This window comes from Macrotis lagotis, chromosome 4 (assembly GCF_037893015.1).
Source record: "Macrotis lagotis isolate mMagLag1 chromosome 4, bilby.v1.9.chrom.fasta, whole genome shotgun sequence".
Classification (NCBI taxonomy): domain Eukaryota; kingdom Metazoa; phylum Chordata; class Mammalia; order Peramelemorphia; family Peramelidae; genus Macrotis; species Macrotis lagotis.
Window position 1 is genome coordinate 80900945 of NC_133661.1, and position 22282 is coordinate 80923226.

The 22282-nt window shown below is 35.1% G+C and overlaps 1 protein-coding gene across 3 annotated transcripts in view; it reads right to left on the reverse strand.

The window, feature by feature from the left end:
• The window catches only part of PLCE1 (phospholipase C epsilon 1), a 332730-nt gene that overhangs the window by 180047 nt on the left and 130401 nt on the right, over positions 1-22282 (reverse strand). For all 3 annotated transcript variants that reach the window (XM_074233338.1, XM_074233336.1, XM_074233337.1), the window contains exon 4: positions 15923-16239. In XM_074233338.1, coding sequence (XP_074089439.1) covers positions 15923-16239 — 317 coding nt within the window. The remainder of the gene's footprint in view (positions 1-15922; positions 16240-22282) is intronic.

Consider the following 22282-nt stretch of genomic DNA (forward strand, 5'->3'; position numbering starts at 1 on the left):
AAAAAAAGATCATAACCTATAAATATGTATTTGTAAGGTAATTGACTCAAAGAGATCAAACTCAAGTGTCCATACTAGGCAATTATGATTTTACAAAAATGGGAAAAGGCAATTGGAACCATGATCTCATTAGTGAAGGTAGCTCCTAGAATGCAATCACCCTCCATTGATGCAGATCAAGAATTCACCCACAACTTGAAGTCTCAGAGGTTTGTCCAGGGGTCTCTGAGAGACTGTGACTTCTCCCAGGTCACCCAAGAAGTACATTATGTGTAAGAGGCAAAACTTGAATCCAGGTTTCCTAACTACAAGTTCAGTTTCCAATATACAATTTTAACACTGTTTCTAAAAAAAGCTGACATTTATACTCAATTGTGTATTTATAGAGTATTTTTCAACATAATCTTACTGTATCCTTTACAACAACTTTATGATTTTTCAGGCATATAATGAACCTAGAAATAGGTGAACAAGTTAGTGCACAATAGAGATGTTTTCAGATATTTAATTATTATTATTATCATTAACAGATAGGTATTTAATAGTTTAAAGATTATAAACCTCCTTTTACCCCCTAACAACTTTTGGGGGACAAGTCGTGAAAATATCATGAAACTTATTTAATAGATAAGGAAACTGAGACTCAGAGAATGATCTGATCATTGCATCATAATTAGTAAATGCTGGAGCCAGGATTTGAACCTGGGTTTCCTCATATTAGGTTAGTCAGTAAACATTTATGAAATACCTATTAAGTGCTGAGCAAATGACAAGTCTCCTCTCTCAAGGAGCTTCCAGGCTAATGAGGGAGACAACATGTAAACAACGATGTGTAGAAATCAATCAATCAATCAATTAACCTATATATCTATATCCACACACACACACACACACACACACACACACACACACACAAAGAGGAGATAATGAATAAAAGAAAGGCATTCGCATTCAGAAGGATAGGAAAGGCTTCTTGTAGATGGGGAGATTTGGAATTTAGCTGGGACTTGGAGCCAGGTAATAGAGGTGAGTATTGAAAGCATTCCAGTATGACCAGAGAAAAAGTTTGGAGTCAGGAGATAAAATATGTTATTGAGGAAGAGAAAGAAAGAGAGAATCATTTGAACAAAGAATGCATGTCTGTAGGTATGTGTGTGTGTGTGTGTGTGTCTGTGTGGTATATATGGTGTGTGTGTGTGTGTGTGTGTGTGTGTGTGTTGTGTGTGGAATGTGATATGTGTGATGTGTGTGTATGTGTGTGGTGTGTGGCATGTGTATGGGTGTGTGTGTGTGTGTGTGTGTGTGTGTGTGTGTGGTGTGTGGTATGTGTAGTGGGGAGGACAGGTTCTGAAAGGTTTTGAATGCCAAAAGATTCTGGAGGTGAGAGGGAGCCACTGAAGCTCAGGAGCAGAGAGGCACCACGCTTAGGTCTGCACTGTAGGAAGGTCACTCTTAAGGCCAAGTGAAGGATGGACGGCAGGAGGCAGAATGGTCAGCCAGCAGGTTGTGGTCAAAGCTTGCAGTGAGGAGGGTGGCACTGGGGGACAGAGCCAGAATGATTCTGAAGGAAGAACTTGGGTGGGAGAGGCAAGGGGAATGTAAGGGATTGAAAGAGAGCTAAAAAGCTGAAGAAGACTATTAAATCTGTGAGCCTGAGGTGGTGACTGACTTGGAGGGAATACAAAGCAGTCATAGAGAAATTTGAAAGAAGGGAAGATTTGAGTAGAAAGAAAATAGTTCAGTTTTGGACATGCTGCATGTCTGTGGGATGTCCAGTTCAAGATGTCCAGTAGGTAGAGGGGGAATTTGAGCATGGAGATTGGGGTTGGATAAACTGGATAGAGTTGATAATTCAGCTTATGGGATCTGATGAGATCAGCAAATGAAATAGTATAGAAAGGAAAAAAGAAGAGGGTTGAGGATCCAAGATGGCCTGGGAAATAGCTGAGATGTTGAAGGACTGGAGATTGAGTTCAATCAAAAATGGGGTTTGGCATTTCAAGGCAGAAGTCAAGATAAAATAACAATAATAGTATTAAAGAAGGCAATTTCAGAGTTTGAACATAGTTGTATTGCATTGGTGAAGGCAAGATAAAGCATATGGATTTCTTTGTGTATGGCTAAGGTGGAGTAGGTCATAGGAAATGAATCAGTGGAGGAACTGGGAGATTTAAGAGTATTTGAGCGATAAGTGTAAGAGACTCATTGAGGTCAGGAGTCATGAACTATCAGGATTCTGAATAATGTAAATGAGTTGAGAGAATCAGAAAGGAGAACTCAGAGATGATGATGGATGAAGAACCTGCCAGTCTTCATGGGGAACAAGGAGCATTTCAGCTCACTGACTGCGAGAGACAGGAAAGAAATGACCCTGCCATCAGTGTTGAAACAGGAGGCAGGGAGTGTGGGTCATTAGAAGAGTGCTGGGCATCACTGAGAATTAGAAGATGGGAAAAGAAATGATTGAAGATGAAAGGAAATGATTAAAGATGAAAGCAACTTTATTGACTGTGGAGCAGACATTCCAAAGAGTGTGGTGGAAGGGTTGGGTGACTTTAGAATGAAACATAGAAATTATATAACATTACCTTGTAATTATCATTTTAAAGAATATATAATAGGGATTTTTAGTTAATAGGTATTGATGATGATGTTTTATTCTTCGTTATTGAAGAAGACCATGACATTAGCATGGCATGACAAGCACATGAACTGGATTTGAGTAAAGGGGGGGGGGGGGCTGTGCTAAGTCACCAGCCTCACTTTCTCCTCCAGAGTCTTCTGCCAGTAGACAAATATGGATCAGGACAAGTGGAGATGGTCTTGGATGCGAGGCAATGAGGATGAAGTGACTTGCCCAAGGTCACACAGCTAGTAAGTGTCAACTGTCTGTGGTTGGATTCAAACTTCCATCCTCCTGACTCCAAGGCCAGGGCTCTCTCCACTATGTCACCTAGCTGCCCATAAATAGATATTACTGAGGTAGTTAATGGCTAAAATGCTTACATTTTAGTTAGAAATCTTTCTTTATATTTAGCCCCAAATCTACTTATTTCCACCTTAATATTCACTACTCCTAATTCTCCTAATCAGAGCAAGTCTAATCTCTTTTTTATATGACAGTTCTTTAAATGATTGAAGACAACTATCATGTACCCTCCAAGTTTTCTCTTTTCAGATTAAAGATCTTCAATATCTCCACACAACTGGCCTTATTCAAAGATGGAATTATTTGAAGGAAAGTGTTCCCATTATACTTTCCCCACTTTCTTCCAGGAGTCTGGAGTTCAAAGTCTAGAGGGAAAAATGCTAATATTTTGATCTCTAGAGAAATGACTAATTCATAAAATCTTATTAAAGTATTCTTTTTTTTCTTTTTTGCAAGGCAATGGGGTTAATTGACTTACTCAAAGTCACACAGCTAGGTAATTATTAAATGTCTGAGGACAAACTTAAACTCAGGTCCTCCTGACTCCAGGGTCAGTACTCTATCCACTGTTCCACCTAGACACCCCTAAAGTGTAAATTAAAAATCCTTGCTACCAGAATTTCTGATAAATGTTTTATTTCCAAGATCTATTGGAAGGAAGGGAGAAGGACTGAAATTTATAAGAATAAGGTTTCTTTTTCTCAAATGATAAATGATCAAAGGATATAAAAACAAGTAGTTCTCTTTTTTTCTTTTTAAATTTTTATTTATTTAAGGCAATGGAGTTAAGTGACTTGCCCAAGGTCACACAGTTAGGCAATTATTAAGTGTTTGAAGCCGGATTTGAACTTGGGTCCTCCAGGAAGTTTTCATAGACAGAAATCCAAGTTACCAACAGCTCTATGAAATCATTACTTATTAGAAAAATGGAAATTCAGATAACTCTGAACTCTACCTTATTCACACTCATCAGAATGACAAAGTTGACAAAAAAGGGAAAATGACAAATGCTGGAGGAGTTGTGGGAAAACAGGGATATTAATTCACTATTGGTAGAACTTGAATTGGTCTAGGCATTCTGGAAAGCAACTTGAAACTATGCCCCCAAAGCAATTAAACTGAGGACATATATATCCTTTGATCCCAAACCATAAATACTAGATTTCTACCCCAAAGAGTTTAAAAAAGGATAAACAAATAGTCCATATATAAAAAAAATATTACAGTAGCTTCTTTTGTAAAGTATGCCCATCAACTGAAATGGCTAAATAATTTATAAGGCAGGAATGTGTTGCCATATTACTGCACTATAAGAAATGATGAAGGGGACAGTTTCAAAGAAACCTGAGCAGATGTGTATAGGCTGATGCAAAGTAAAGTGAGCAGAACCAGAACAATTTATACAACAACAAGAATATTGTAAAGAAAAACAACTTGGATAAACTTAGGAAATCGAATCAACACAATGATCAACTACAATTTCAGAGAACACATGATGAAATATGTTTCCCCACCTCTTGAAAGAAAGCTGATAAACTCAGATTAAAGGCTAAAATGTATTATTTTAGAAGTGGGTCAATATGGGAATTTATTTTGCTTGACTATACATATTTCTAATAGGAATTTTTCTTTTCTTGTTTTCTGGGGGGATATGGTGGGAAGAAGGAGAAGGAGAGAGAGAGAGAGAGAGAGAGAGAGAGAGAGAGAGAGAGAGAGAAGGGAGATCTTCAATGAAAATAAAATTTAAGTAATTAAAAAAGAAAATCCTTACCACTTGATATAGTAATAGTTGTCTATGGAAAAAAATCCTCTTTTGTTCTGGTAATATTGATTTCAAAACAGAATACCAGAGAAGAAAAATCTGGAAAATCACTATTAATGATAAAATCAGAATATAAAGGCATTAAAATTGTATCCAATGGGGAGAGCATTCACATGGACTTACTGAGAGAATAAGTACACAAATATAAGTTGGTTATTAAAATTTTATTGTTCAGTTGTTTGTCAGCTGTGTTCAATTTTTCAAGACCCCATTTAGGGTTTTCTTGGCAGAAATGATCTGCCATTTCCCCTCTCCTGTTCATTTTACAGATGAGGAAACTGAGGAAAACAGATGTAAGTGATTTGCCCAAGGTTACAAAGCTGGTAAATGTCTGAAACCAGATCCGTAGTCTTGATGAACAGGAGTCTTTTTTGACCCCAGTTCTGGCACTATATCCACTAAACCAATTTGTTTAATTAATCTGTAAACAGCTACTAAAAACATTTTATATAAACTTTTATTTTACATTCAATTTTCTCAAAAGTAAATGATAAGAAAAAAATCACAAATTGGTAAGTGATTTATATTATTATTTGTAGATACTGCAAATTTATAACTATCAAAGAAATACACATTATTCTACAGATTATACTTGCTAATTCAGGACAGGGGACTAATACATAGAAGAAGAATTTTTTAATAAAGTTTGTTAACAAAAACGCTTTTCTAGTTGACAATCAATTACCTACAAAACTAAATTAATGAGGACTTCCTGAGTGGAGCAAGAAGCTAGGAAGCTACCTGAGCTTTTCCTAATTTCCTTCTAAAACACTTTAAATGAAACCTCAGAGGAACTTCAGAAAAATTCAGTCTCATCTGGGTAAAAAAGAAAGCCTAAAGCATAAAGGAAAGTCAGGAGGTGCAAATCAGTACCCCAAAGACCTCTGATCCCAAAGCAGCAGGCCAGCAGTGAGGGCCCCAGAAGGCATACTGTAGGCCCTGAAGGCTGGTGCAACAGGTGGGACTGAGTCTGCTCCCCTGATGAAAGGAACAAGCTGCTATCAACCTGAGGCCCCAGTGACCCAATCCTAGGCCCCCTGCACAAAAAACTTGGTACTGTGCCCCTGAATCCCAGAAGTAGTATTCAGCTTTTAAAATGAGAAAAAACAAAAAGAACTCTAACCACAGAAAGTTACTATGGTGGCAAGGAAGATCAAAACACCATCTCAGAAGAGGAAAGTTGTGACAAAATGTCAAAATGAAGTCTCAAAGGGGTCTGTGAATTGGTCTCAAATACAATAAAGTCCTATTGGAAGAGGTGTTAGGAACCATTTTGTATGGGAGCATCATAAATTATCTTCACCTGGTGTCCTTGAACACCAAAGTCTTATCTTACTAAGTGCCATGGGAGTGGGAGTGAATTAGAAACTGGAAAGGTATTTAAGCACCGGTGCTTTCCTAAATAGATGGAGCACTTGATGGAGTACTTGTCTCCTTTGTCATCCTTGACTCCCACCCCTCCAATGCTGGCCCGGGGAAGATTGAAGGGAGTCCAGAAGTGGGACTCAACATAAGAATCCAGGAAAGGAACTCAACAGAAGAGCTCAAAAAAGATTTGAAAAAACAAATGAGAGATAGAAGAAATATTGGGAAAAGAATTGAGAATCATTCAGGAGAATTCTGAAAACCTAGAAAAGGAAGAACAAATTCATTTAAATAAAGAATATTAAAAATAGAATTGGCCAAAAAGGAAAAAGAAAACAACTCCTTTAAAAGTAGAATTGGACAAATGAAAAAGGGGATACAAAATCTAACTGAAGACAATAAATCCTTAAAAATTAGTACAAACAGGAAACTAATGACTCTATAATACCTCAAGGAGAAAGAATTTATGAATTACTGGTCTACCTGAAAACCATGCTCAAAAAAAGAGCCTGGACAATATCTTTCAGGAAATTATCAAGGAACTAGAAGGCAAAATCGTCCTCAAAAAAACTATACTGATCAATTTCTGAAAGAGATTCCAAAATAAAAACTCCAAGGAATATTGTAGTCAAATTACAGAATTAGTAGCTGAAGAAAAATATTATAAGCAACCAAAAAATCCCATTCAAATACCAAGGAGCCAAACAAGAATCAATCACCCTGCAAAAATTGAAAATATTCTTTTTTGGGGAATAAAAATGAACATTCAACAAAATAGGAGATTTTCAAACTTATCTGATAAAAAGACCTGAAGAGAAAATTCAATCTTTAAATACAAGACTTAACAGATACATAAAAGGATAAATGGAAAGAAAAAAAAAGTCAATAAGATTAAACTGTTTACATCCCAACCCAGAAAGCTAATACTTGTAATTCCTGAGAATTGTATCTCCATTAGGACTGTTAAATGGAATATATTTAGATAGTGTAGGTATAAGTTGATTAAGATGTGATATTAAAAAAAAACTCGAAACATTAAACAAATGATTATACTGGTAGAAGTGGGAGGCAGAAGAGGGTAAATCACATCACCTGAAGAGGTATAAAGGAAAAGAAGGGAGTGTGTGAGCACTGACTGAATCATATTCTCAACAGATTTGGCCCAAAGTGGGAATAAAATAACATCTTTATCAAGGAAACACAGAAGATAATTGAAGAAATGAAACTCTAAAAATTATAATTGAACAAATAGAAACCAATGAATCTACAAGACCTCAAGACTCCATCAAACAAAATAAAAGGCTGAAAAAAACTGAAGAAAAAGTAAAGTATCTTATAGGAAAAAACCTAACAACAAGGAAAATAGATCTAGAAGAGCTAATCTAATAATCTCTGGACTACTAGAAAGCCTAGATCAAAAAGAGAACCTGGAAAATATCATGCAGGAAATTATTAGGGAAAACTCTTCAAATCGGCTAGAACAAAGAAGATAAAATAACCATTGAAAATAGAGAATCTTTCCAGGAAAAAGACCCCAAGATAAAAACTCCAAGGGCTGTTATAGCCAAATTCCAAAACTCTCAAATAAAGGAGAGAATACTGCAAGCAACAAAAAGAAAACAATTCAAATGAGAATGAAACACAATCAGACCCACATAAAATCTATCGGCCTCAACGTTGAAGGACTGGAAGAACTGGAATATCATATATATATATATATATATATATATATATATATATATATATATATATGTATGTATGTATGTATGTATTGGAGGGTAAAGGACCTGGGAATACAAATCAGAATTTACTACCCTGCAAAATTCAGCATATACTGTCAGGGGAAAAGATGGATGTTGAATGAAATAGAGGACTTCCAGAATTTCCTGACCAAAAACCAGAACTGAACAGAGAATTCAATCACCAAATACACAACTCAAGAGTTGCATAAAAAGTTAAATGAAAAGGTGAAGGAAAAAATAAAACAAAACAAAACAAAACAAATGTTGGTTAAGATCATCAAATAGTATATAGTCCTAAAAGAGAAGATAAAACATTTCTAATTATTGAGAACTTTACTTCTCTTAGGATAATTAATGGGTTGAATATAATTGAAGAGAATGGACCTAAAGGATATAGGTATAATTGGGTCTTGTCTCTCCATTGAAGAGGTCCAAGACAACTTCACTATATTTAAGACAAAAAGCCCTGATGAAAAACAGGGGTGTTAACTTTAAACTTAAGTGTCTTATTATCCTTTGACCCACTTTAACTCTGTTGTACTGATAAAGCTTAATATTTTGTCTGATGAGGTCATCATAAACCGCAAAATCCTGAGTCTCTGTAATTTACAATCATTTGGAAAGTTCTCAGGTAAGACCACCAGAGCCTCCCAAGGCTTAGAGACCTTTAAGATTCTTGCAGTTAATTACATTAAAGTATTAGTTAATCTTTGATTTCCTTTACAAGAGGTTAAGTACTCTAAGTGTAGGGGAGATGATAAAGTGTGAGAGTAAAAAGGGCTGGTAGGAGGAGTACAAATAGTTTAAGAAATGATTTGGCTTTGGATGAAACTTTGGCTCGTGAGGATTGTGTGCACTTGGAGGGTACTTGAAAAAGTGAAAAATTATTATAATTATAATTTGATATAATTTGAGACAATGCTGCTTATCAAGCAACCAATCTATGAAGATAATCTGATAAAACTTTGAGCTTATCAAATAATCAAAGTGTGATTGAAGCTAACTGATTAATAGTACTTGAGTTATGACATCAGGTGAAGAGGCACAAAGATTTATAATTTTAGAGGGAAAGAAGGGGGAGTGTGAACACTGAATAAATTCTATTCAATAAATTTGGTCAAGAAAGGGAATAAGATACATTACCACTTGGGTTAAAAATCTATCCTAATCTACAGGAAGGGGGGGAGGGGCAAAGGGAAAGAAAAGGGATGATGGGACTGATAAAAGGAAAGGTAATAGTATAAGTGAAAATAAACTTAAAGCTAAATTTTAAAAGAAAAGTTAAAGGGGAAAGGGAGTAAAACTTTGGTGAGGAGGATTAAGAGGAAAGAAAAGAGAAAAATATAAATGGAGAAAGATAGCATGGAGGGAAATACAGAATTAGTAATCTTAACTGTAACTGTGAATGAGATGAACTATCCCATAAAATGGAAGCGGATACAATATATTGCTTACAAGGAACACATCTGAAACAGAGAGATACACACAGGGTGTAAAGATAAAAGGATGAGCAAAATACATCATGCCTCAGCTGAAGCAAAAAATCTGGGGTAGTGATCCTGATGAAGTAAAGATAAAGTAAAAGCAAAAATTGATCTCATTAAAAGGAATAAGGAAGTAAATTACATCTTCTGAAAGGGAACCATTGGTAAATTAAGCTTTATCATTACTAAACATACTTGCACCTAGTGGTATAGATCCAAATTCCTAGAGAAAAAGCTGAGTGAAATACAAGGAGATAGACAGCAAAACTTTAATAATGGAGGACCTCAATCTCCCTCTCTCAGAACTAGATAAATCTAATCACAAAATAAATAAGAAGGAAGTTAAGGTGAATGAAATCTTAGAAATCTTAGATATTATAGGCTTCTGGAGAAAGGGAAAAGAAAATAATATACTTTTTTTCTTGGCAGCACATGGCACCTATAGAAAAACTGACCATGTACTAGGGCACAAAACCTTATAGTCAAATGCAGAAAAATAATAATAAATATTTCTCAGACCATGATGCAATAAAAATTACATGTAATATAGTATCATGGAAAGATAAATAAAAACTAATTGGAAACTAAATAACTTAATCTTAAATAATGTGTGGCTCAAACAGCAAATAAAAGAAATAATCACTAATTGTATTCAAGAAAATAATACTAATGAGACATCATACAGAAATTTATAGGATGCAGGCAAGGCAGTTTTGAGGGGAAACTTTTTATCTCTAGATGCCTATATGAATAAAATAAAGAAGAGATCAATGAATTGGGTATGCAACAAAAAAGCTAGGAAAAAGAGCAAATTAAAGATCCCCAATTAAATACCAAATTAAAATTTCTGAACATCAAGGGAGAGATAAATAAAACTGAAAGCAAGAAAACCATGGATCTCATAAATAAAACTAAGAGTTGGCTTTATGAAAAAGTAAAATAAAACCCATTTGTTTAATCTGATTTAAAAAAGAAAGAACCAAATTACTAGTATCAAAAACAAAAAGGGTGAACTAACCACCAATGAGGAGAAAATTAAAGAGATAATTCAGAGCTACTTTGCCAAATTGTATGCCAATAAATTGGATAACTTGAGTGAAATGGATGAATATTTGCAAAAATACAAACTGTCCAGATTAATAGAAGAGGACATAACTAATCTCATTTCACAAAAAGAAATTGAGGAAACCATAATAAAGTCCCTAATTAAAAATCTCCAGGTCCATTATGGATTTATAAGTGAATTCTATCAAGCGTTTAAGGAACAATTAATTCCTATTCTACATAGACTGTTTAAAAAAGTAGGAAAGGGAGGAGTTCAGCCAAACTCCTTTTAAGACACCAACATGATGTTGATACCTAAACCAGGAAGAACCAAAACAGACAAAGAAAATTATAGACCAATCTCCCTAATGAATATTGATGCAAAAATCTTAAATAAAATTTTAGCAATGAGACTACAGAAAGTTATTACCAAGATAATACATCATGATCAGTTTGGATTTATACCACATAGGCAGGGATGGTTCAATATTAGGAAAATACTGAAGATAATTGCACAAATCAACAGCAAAACCAACAGTAATCATAAGATTATCTCAATAGATACTGAAAAAACCTTTGAAAAAATACATCCATTCCTTTAAAAACACTAGAAAGTTTAGGAATAAATGGAGTTTTCCTTAAAATAATAAATAGCATCTATCTAAAAATCAGAGTATTTCCAATAAAATTGGGGGTGAAACGAAGATGCCCATTAACACCATTACTATTCATTCAATATAGTATTAGAAATGATAGCTTTAGCAATAAGAGAAGAAAAAGAAATTGAAGGAATCAGAATGGCAATGAGGAAGAAAAGCTTTCACTCTTTTCAGATACATGATGGGGAACAGCTAGGTGGCACAATGGATAGAGCACTGGTCCTGGAGTCAGGAATACCTGAGTTCAAATCCAGGCTCAGACACTTAATAATAACTTAGCTGTGTGGCCTTGGGCAAGCCACTTAACCCCATTGCCTAGCAAAACCCAAAAAACTGAAAACCAAAAACCAAAAACCAAAACAGATATATGATGATATACTTAGAGTACCCAAGAAAATCATCTGAGAAACTCCTTAACACAATTAACAAATTCAGCAAATAGCAGGATATAAAATAAATCCACATAAATTATCAGCATTTCTATATATAAATAACAAGGTCAAAGCACAAAAGATAAAAAGAAAAATTTCATTTAAAGTAACTATGAACAACATTAAATATTTGGGAATCTACCTCCCAAGACAAACCTATAAACTTTGGGTACACAATTATAAAGGACTTCTCATATAAGTCAGATCTAAATAATTGGAAAAATGTCAATTGCTCATGGTTAGGTCGAGCTAATATAATAAAAATTACAATTCTTCCCAAATTAAATTACTTATTCAGCACCAGATCAATCAAACTACCAAATAACTATTTTACCAAGCTAAAAAATATAGTGACAAAATTCATCTGGAGCAACAAAAAGTCAAGAATATCAAGGGACCTGATGAAAAAAATGTAAAGGAAAGTAGCCCTGCTCTACCCGATCTAAAACTACACTATAAAGCAGCAGTCATAAAAACTGCTTGGTACTGGTTAAGAAATAGAGTAAGGTATTAGTGGATTATGAGATGTTCAAATGAAATTGCAGTAAACAATCTACTGTTTGATAAACTCAAAGACATCAGTTTCTATGATAAAAACTCACTATTTGACAAAAATTGTTGGGAAAACTGGAAAATAGTATGGCAAAAACTAGGCAGAGAGACCCACATCTTATACTCTATACCCAAATAAGGTCAAAATGGGTACAGGATTTAGGAATACAGAGCAACACTATAGATAAATTAATAGACCAAGAAATACTCTATCCGATCTATGAAAAAGGGACAAATTTTATAACCAAACACAAATTAGAGTACATTATAAGCTACAAAATGAATTATTTTAACTATATTAAATTAAAAAGGTTTTGCCTTAATAAAATCATGTTGCCAAAATTAGAAGAAAATCAGAAAGCTGGGAAACAATTTTCACAACTAGGAATTCTGATAAAGGTCTCATTTCTAAAATATATAGAAAATTTCATCAAATTTATAAGGTTACAAGTCATTCCCCTGTTGATAAATGGTTAAAGGATATGAATAGGCAGTTTTCAAATGATAAAATTAAAGCTATATATAATCATATGAAAAAATGTTCCAAATAAGATTAAAGAAATTCAAATTAAAAGAACTATGAGGTATCATTTCACACCTATCAGATCAGCTAAGCTGAGAAAAAGGGAAAATTATCAATGTTGGAAGGGTTTTGGGAGGATTAGGACAATCATGCATTGCTGATGGAGTTGTGAATGAATCCAACCTTTCTGGAGAGCAATACAGAACTATGCCCAAAGAGCAATAAAACTGTTCATATCCTTTGCCCAAGCAATTCCAATTTTAGGCCTATATCCAGAATAAATCATTAAAAAAATGGGGAAAGTTCCACATGTTCTAAAATATTCAGAACAGCTTTTTTTAATAGAGTCAAAGAATCGGAAACTGAAGGGATGTCCATCAATTGGAGAATGGCTAAATAAATTATGGTACATGAATACTATGGAATATTACTGTTCTATACAAAACCATAAATGGTTGGATTCTAGAGAAGTATGGAATGAGTTACGGGGTTTGATGCTGAGTGAAGAGAGTAGAACCAAGAGAACAATGTACACATGAACAACAACTTTGTGAGATGATCTACCTGATGGAAGAAGCTCTTCTCAGTAGTTCAGAAAGCTAGGACAACCATATTAGACTGGCTATGGACAATGCTATCCCCATCCAGAGGAAGAAAAACAAAACAAAAGAAAACAAAAACCTTCAGAATCTGATTATTATTTTATAAAAATATCAATTATGTATCTTTTACCCTTAATCCTAATTCCTCATGCCAAAAAATGACTAATCTGTAAACATATTTATCAAAAATATTTATCTACAATGTTAACCAGACTGTTTGTTGTTTAGGGGAGGGAGGTGGGAAGGGAGGATGGAAGTAAATGTTGTAACTTAAAAATCTACATGTGCATATGAATGAATGTAAAAAATAAAAAATACATTTTTACAAAAGATGTAATGATCAATGCTTATGAATTATATTTGATTCCTACAAAAAAAGAATAATACTGGTGAGAAGGGATAGAGTAAAAGAAGAGGAAAAAATATGAATGGGGGGAAAATGGGATGGAGGGAAATACTGAATAAGAATCATAACTGTGAATGTGAATGGAATGAACTCTCCCATAAAACAGAAGCAGAAAGCAGAATGGATTAAAAGCCAGAATCCTACCATATATTATTTACAAGAAACACATCTGAAGTAGTGAGATACACATAGAGTAAAGGTAAAAGCCTAGAAGAATATATTATGCTTTGGCTGAAGTTAAAAAACAAACCCAAAACCAGGGATAGTAATCCTGATCTCAGACAAAGCAAAAGCAAAAATAAATCCAATTAAAAGAGATAACGAAGGAAGCTACATTTTTGTTAAAGGTACTATAGACAATGAAGTACTAGGAATACAAAATATAAATACATGAATTTGGAATTATTCTCAAAGGGCAATAAAACTATTATGTAAACCCTTTGAGCCAGCAATAACGCTAATGGGTCTATATCCTGAAGAGATCATGAAAAAGGGTAAAAAGTCCCACATGTACAAAAACATTGATAAAGCTCTTTTCTTAGTGGCAAAGAATTGGAAATTGAGGAACTGTCCATCAATTGGGGGAATGGCTGAACAAATTGTAGTAAATGAATGTGATGAAACACTGTTGTTCTATAAGAAATCATGAGGGATGGGACTTCAGAATAGCCTGGAAAAGACTTACATGAACTGATGCTGAGTGAAGTGAGCAGTAGTAGAAGAACATTATATACACTAACAGCAACACTGGGTAACAAACAACTATGATGGACAATAATCAAAGACAATTCTAAAAGACATGTGATAGAAAATACCATCCATATCCAGAAAAGGAATTGTGAAGTTTAAATGCAGACCAAAGATTACTATCTTCAATTTTTTTTTGTAAGGCAGTGGGGTTAAGTGACTTGCCCAAGGTTACCAGCTAGGTAACTATTACATGGTTGAGGCCAGATTTAAACTCAGGTACTCCTGACTCCAGTACCAGTGCTCTATCCACTGTGCTATCTAGCTGGTCCCTACTATCTTCAATTTTTAAAAGTTGTCTTATGTATTATATCTTTTTTCTCTCTCTAATGTTCTTCCATTTGGATTTGATTATTATTTCACAACCTGATTCATATGAATCTATATTTTGCATGGTTAAATGAGAGACTATATTAGATTTCTCTCTGTCAGGGGCAGGGGGTAGGGAAGGGAAGAAAGAAGGGATAAAAATGTAAAATGCAAAACTTTGCAAAAAATGATGATTAACTATGACAGATTCACCTCTTTTCAGAAATATAGCAAAGACAATTCTAAAAGCCCTTTGATAACAACGCTATCCACATTCAGAGAAAGGGTAAAGGAATCTGAATGAAGATTAAAGCTACTACTTTCATCTCTTAAAAATGGGTTTTGCTTTTTCTAGTGGATTTTCCTTCTTTATTCTGATTCTTTTTTCACAGCATGACTAATAATGGTAATATGTGTAGCATGGCTGTACATGTCTAACCTATATCAGATTGCTTGCTATTCTATGGTAGGGGGTAGGGGAGGGTGAAAGGGAACAAACTTTACAAAAATGAATGTTGAAAATTATCTTTATATATAATTGGAAAAATAAATAATGAAATACTAGTGAAAAGAAAAAATAACTAAATTAACTAGAGTACTTCATTCTCAGAGAACTCCAGTTAAACACTGTAAATTGCTATAAAATTAAAAAATATGAAGGCCAGGACAAGGGGAAAATCTTGTGAAGCTCCCATACTCAATAGCATCACTCATACTTGAATTTCTTTTCCTGGTACCTGGTCCCTGGTATTATCATAAGTTCAGGGACACGTTTCTACACTACTTTTGTAATACTAGGGACTCTTCTAGTACCTCATATTCATTCTTCTTTGTCTGCTACAGGAGTTTGTTTTTTTTATAAATTTAGGCTGGGATCCTTTGGCCTTTAGTCATGTGCTGTAGCTTTGATAAATGAAACTGGTGCTGAAGAGACAAAAGTACTGGCTGAGAACTAGATCCTAGTTTCTTTCATTATTATGTTATTCTTCATATTGATTTTAGTACTGGTCTTCTGATAAATTCTGATAGGACAATATGAAATAAAAAGGTAGCAAAAAAGAGAATAAAAAATTGGTGAAAGGGACAACCAAATGGTTTACCTGTGTCAGAAGTGGTTGAGTTAAGGTGGAGGGTGAGGGATGAGAAATGAGTCAAAATGTAATTATGTAAATATATGTTGATGTCTAGGAAGAATGACACGCAGTGAGTAAAACAAATCCAGCATCTACAGATAAAAGATGCCACAAACCAAAGCTTAAGGTAGAAATGGAGACTAATCCCAACCGTGTTGGCTGGGAAGGTCTTACCTCGTTAAATCTGGTGACGAGGTCTTCAAGAGCATTGTGCTCGCTGTTCTGGGAAGTCAGAAGAGAGGCTGACACTGCAGCTTTGAGGCTCGGAAGTTTAGTCTGGCATTCGGTATTTCCCAAATCCCTGGTTAAGAAGCAAAGGTAGTCGACAGGCAGCACTTTTCTGTAGATGCTCTGTTCCTGTTCAGTCAGAATACAAGCAACTTCTTCAGGGAATTGAATGAGGTGTTGAAGTTCTATGAGTTCATTACTTAGACCAGCTCCATTCGAAGGGAGACCGACGCAACTGGCCATGGAGGTACATGGTGGACGATCTGAAACAAGCATAGCAGAGGTTAGATAACATTGTTTGTTTTCCTTTTAAATTCTCTAAGTAAAACTTTCTTAAATAGCTTTTATTCATGAGTTAACAAATCTATTATGATAGAGCTGCCCTTGATAGCTGATTCCTGGAATTTGGGCCCATGACATCTTCTCTACTTTTATTCAGTCAGCTTGGTTTAGGTCACGGTTCCTCAGATAGTCTACTGTAATTTTTTTTTTTTAGATTTTTCAAGGCAATGGGGTTAAGTGGCTTGCCCAAGGCCACATGGCTAGGTAATTATTAAGTATCTGAGGCCGGATTTGAACCCAGGTACTCCTGCCTCCAAGGCTGGTGCTCTATTCACTGCGCCACCTAGCCGCCCCGCTACTGTCATATTTTTCAAAGATATCCTATTAATTTTTATGTTCTAGATTTCTTCATTCCCTGTTCTAAATTTTATTTCTGTTTTTTTTGCAAGGCAAATGGGGTTAAATGGCTTGCCCAAGGTCACACAGCTAGGTAACCTGTTCTAAATTTTCAATGGAAATAGGAAATATGTGTGTGTGTGTGTGTGTGTGTGTGTGTGTGTGTGTGTATGCTGTGGACGACAGAAGAAAGGAGGACAACCAGGGCAAGCAGATGGAAGACAGCTAGAGGGATGCATGTCCATGAATAGACGAGGCTCTTCATATTTTCATGCCACTTTTCCCTTAGAAGATAAATTGCAAGACTTTCTGCAGGAGGAAAAGTTAGTCATTGCTTCACCATCACAGGGTTCCCTCCCTCGGTTCCATCTGCATGGTGGGTACTCATAGCTCCCTACTCAGAAAGACTTTTAGAATGAATGTCTCCTGAATGCAGAGGGCTTTCAAGTGAACATCTTCAGCCCCACCTGGTTTCAACTCCTCCAAACAAGCTCTCCATCCTGAGATAAGCTCATCATTTCTACCACAACCCCCCCCCCCCGACACTGCAAATTCAAGCCTTGACTGGCGTTCCTTTCCTCAGCTTTCTCTACCTCTCAGTGGGGGGGGGGCTGGGAGTCCAAACTCCCCCAATATCTTCCTTTGTAGAGGGTAGATGCTGGTCCCAGCTCACACCACTTGGCATCTGCCTCCCTCCCTAATATCAATTCCATGGAAAGATGCCAGGTAACCCCCTAAGTAGCACTTAGCACTCTGCCTTGAGCATGGTAAGCAGGCGCTTAATAAACACTGACATTTGGATGGAGCACAATCTGCCTTGAGTTTGCTATTTAAACGGATGGTTGAGGTAATACCTGAATTCAACTTAATCCAGTAGGCCCTGAGTTCTTCAATAGCTGTCCTAACTAGCTACTAACTAACAAGATGCTCCATGTCCTGATGCCTTTGTGAAGTGAGTGTGCCTCATTGGCTGAGTTACGAAATCAGTCAAGTAAAGGTATAATGCTGTTGTGAATAATTCTTAAGACATTACTTTCAATTCAATCAAAGGCATGTAAGCTAAGATGGGGACAATATCCTTAATAATTTAGAAAGAGTGAAATTCTTACCATTTTGATAAGATGACCCACCAAACAAATATGGTGGGATGAATTAAATCAGTTATGGCCTATGGGTCTTGTATAAAAGACCAAGGTAAGTAATAGAGTAATTACAGCCAAGCTCTAGGGATAGAATTACCTGAGGGTGTCTCCTCTTTCCTACCCTTTAACTGACCACAGGAAGACTTTAAAAATTTCAAAAGGCTTGAAGTTTTGGATTTCCCATTGGTGTCAGCAAGATATATCCTGAATAGCTACCCTGCCAAGAACAAACTGACTGTGCTTCAGGTATTCCCTCCCCTCTGACTCCATCTGCATCTTGGGTACTCATTCGGGGAACCCCAGTTCAGGGGAGCATCATGAAGTATACAGAAAAGAGAAATTTATACCCAATGACAAGCTATGAGTTACTATTTCACTATATGTACTCCTTAAACTTGGGCACTTTTTTTCTTTAGATTATGTAAGTATGGGAATGTATCTGAGACTTTTAGGAGGACATTTGTAGCAATCAATTAAAGTTGGAATTCATTCTTCTCAGAGATTGAACTTGACCTATACCATCTTAATAAATGTCCTTAAAAAAAACTAAATAATTTAGACTGGCTAATTGATAAACTGGATGACCAATGGGGAGCATACAAGTTGAGTTTCATGAGCAGTAAAACTAGAAAGGGGAGTAGAAGACAGTCATTCTCTTGAGACCCAGCTTGCCACTGTGACCAGGAGCTGGGAGAATGAAGTCAGAGGGAGTTTTTTCCCCATTTTCTGCATCAGTTCTTTAATCTAGATAAATAGCTAGATAGAGTCTATATGCTCAGAGCTCATCTTCTAAATTGAAATTGAAATCATAGTTTCCTTCTCTATCCAACTTTTTGATCCGATCAGCACAAAATAAGCTAAATATTTTGTTTGCTAAATATAAGCAATTCTCATAGTTCTTTGAAGAAGGACCCAGAAAAATATGGGCCATTAAATGTCACCATTATTGTCTTTAGAATTTATTTCTCCCTTTCTAGAAGAAGAAACAAAACTATTCAGATCATTAACATGATAAGGTGATGAAATTTGTGTAAATTCAGGTCATTTCTTAAGAAATCAATGACTACAACTGTGCGTTCATTTTACTGAAATTAGTATTCGCTATACTAGGTTATTTGTCTCTGTTTCTCTATATTTTAAGAATATAATGAGGTAATTCCATTTTCATAATTTTGGGTAATGTGGATTTTACCGATGCAGCTAGAGGCACTAACAATAAAATAATTATCTTCAAAAATAAAACTTTTCATTTTTATGAAGCTCAACAGTAGAAGTATTTAAGTTTTCCCCTCCCAAACCCATCAATATACACAAAAAACTTTCTCCCTCTCCTAAAGTAGCTACTTCTAGGTAATAATCAGAGAGGATCAAAAATACTTAGATATAGCTCTGGATACAAACCATTAATTTGACAAGCTGTCTTTTTCAGTGTAAAAGGGTAGGTTTCTGGGCAAAGAAATTTTAAGAGAGTCTTTCCTTATTATGCTCTCCCTTATTTTGCTTTATTAATATCTTCCCAGAAATGGAGTCACTGATCACAAAAAGGGCTCTGTATGGCTTAACAGCTACACACTAGATTACAGAACCTTATTTAACAAAATCCAAAGCCTTTTCATTCCCACACTTGCCTTTCCTGGTCCTTATTAAAACCAGAAGTAATTTGTACTTTTTTCAGTTCTAGTGTTCATAAAATAAACACTCAAATTGGGGAGGGGGTGGAGATGGCTTTGATCACAAGACAAGAGTTTCTCACTGAGAAACATGGAACATGGAAATATGGAATATAGAAAACACATATACCAAAGCAAGAACATCCTAATATATTTTTCTTTTATCTATCCCCACAGCTCTATTTTTACTGTTGTTATCCTTATGTTTCTCTTACTGATAAAACGACTGAATTTTGTAGATTTAAATCACCTAGATTTAGCAAAATATTTGATAAAATATCACATGCTATTCTTACATAAAAGATGGAAACATGAAGACTAGGTGATAGTTTAATTAGACAGATTTAGAGTTGGTTGAAAGGCTGAATTGTAGCAATTAATAGTACCATGAAAATTTGCAGGAAGTCTTCAGTGTAAAGAGAACCAGGAATCAGGCCTTAGAACTATGGGGTTTAACATTTTTATCACTAGCTTGTATAAAGACAAGCTCATAAAATTTGAGGATGACACAAAGTTGGAAAGGACAGTTAATTGATGATAGTGACAGAATTCAAAAAGATTTGTAAAGGCCAGGACAGCAGGTTGTAACTAATTAGTTAAAATTCAATAGGAACAAATCTTACTCTTGAGTTTGAAAAATAAATTGCTGAAATAAAAGCTTGGGAAATCATGGTTAGTTTGGGAAAAGATCCAGAGATTTTACTGAACTATAAGCTCAATATTAGTCAGCAACTCTATGTGGTAACCAAAAAAGCTAATTCAATCTTGGACTGCACTGAGAAACAATGCTTCCAAGAATAAGGAGATTCTAGTGCTTCTGTACGTACTCTGCCCTGAACAGACCATAGTTGGGGTATTTGTTCAGTTCTGTCATTGAATAAAGACAGGGCTAGTTTCTTTGAATGAACAAAGAATACAAAGAAATAGTACTAAAATGAATGCAAATCTAAACAATTTTGAGGTTTCCTGTACTCTCAGAAAATGAACAAAGATGAATAAAAAGGGCTATAATATGTGCAAGGGGTTGTGAAAAGATAAACCAATACATTGCTGGATGTATGGTCTAACTGGTTCAAGTATTCTGGAAAGAAATTTGGAATTACGAGGCAGAGATTCTGCTACCAAAGTATAAAACAATGAGATCAATAACTTTTTTAAAATTTCCCATATAAGAATAGATAGAGTGATGGACAGGACAAGCATTTATTAAGAACATACTTTGTAATAGCACTGGGCTAAGTAAGCTACAAATACAAGTAAAATGAGACAACCTACCCTCAAGGAGTTTACATTCAAAAATGGGGAAGATTATAACAATGTAAAAGCAAGTTAGAAGGGCCAGGGTGGCATGGAGATTATCACAAGTGGTAGAGAAGTCTGGTTGCAAACAATGTAAGACTAAAAACTCTTCTATCATAACCCAGCATCCAAGGGGTGGATTTCAAGGTTCTAGTGTGGGGAAAAGGAGAGGAGGGATAGGGATGATGGCAACATGGGGATAGCATGTTATGAAGATGGCTAGGAAGGTCAAAACAGTTGTAGCAGCACATGTTAGAAGAACAAAGAGCAAAGAGAATAATTAAATAAACTGTGGCATAGGAATGTAATGGAACATTACTATTCTATAAGAAAAGAAGGATATGATGAATATAAAGAAAAGACATTAACTGGTGAAAAATGAAGGGAACAAAATGAACAGAAGAAGAAAATTATATATATAAAATGATTACAATGATTAAAAAACTCCAGCAAATTGAAACTCAGTGTTGTAAATTTACAATAAGCACTGATTAAACAATATAATGACCACAGGAGACTGAATGTCTTTACTCCCTCCTTACTTTCCTAGTTTACTTCAAAACTTGGATCAAATACTATCTTCTGTTCCCCCACTGTGAGCCCCTTTCCTTTGAGAATATTTTCCAACTTCATCATATATCTTGTACATAGACAACTGTGCACATATAAATTTCTTTAATTAGAATGTGGATTCTTTAAGGACAGGAACCAAGTTAAGGTCTCTCTCTTATTTTTTTAATCACCAGTGCTTGGCCCATTGCTGAACTCATACAAAGCCCTTAATAAATGCTTGTTGGTTGATAGAAAACTTTAAAACAATAAACAAAAATACAAGAACAGATTGAAACAAAAATTAGGGAAACAAACTATACCCAAGATGTAAAAATTTGATGGAAGTAGCAAATAACAGAATCAATAAAATAAGTTCAAGATCAATAAATAATAAAAATCAAATCAGAGAACAACCCCAGGAAACATATAAATACAGAAGAGAAGCAGTGATACTAAAAAGATTCACGTGTCAGTCCCTTGAGAGCCTTCTATTAAGACGGCAGACATTGGAGCTGGTAATATAGTATTATGGCATTGTCACTGATTTCAAACATAGACTGGAGGAACAATTGATACACAGCTCATATTGTTTTATGGCTATAAAATGGACATATAGGTCAAGAAAGGACCCAAAAGCTAGTGAGAAGGAGATTCTACTGACCCAAGATGGCTACAGATGCCAATAACAAATATGAAGAAAAATGGTACCAACTTGTGATGTGTATTTGAGGTATTTAACCACTAGAAAACTTTTGGAACTTATCTTGATTGACTTTCTATCTCTGGAAAGTAAAAAATAAAGAACAAACTCTATTATTGGAGACTAACCACTTTACAACTCTGCACAGACACATATAACCAGGAATCAGAAAGTTTTCATAGTTGCTATAAAGTATTATGAGAGACAAACTTCTCAGTATAAGGACTTCTTGCTAGGAGCCATTCAGATAAAGGCAAAGACTCTA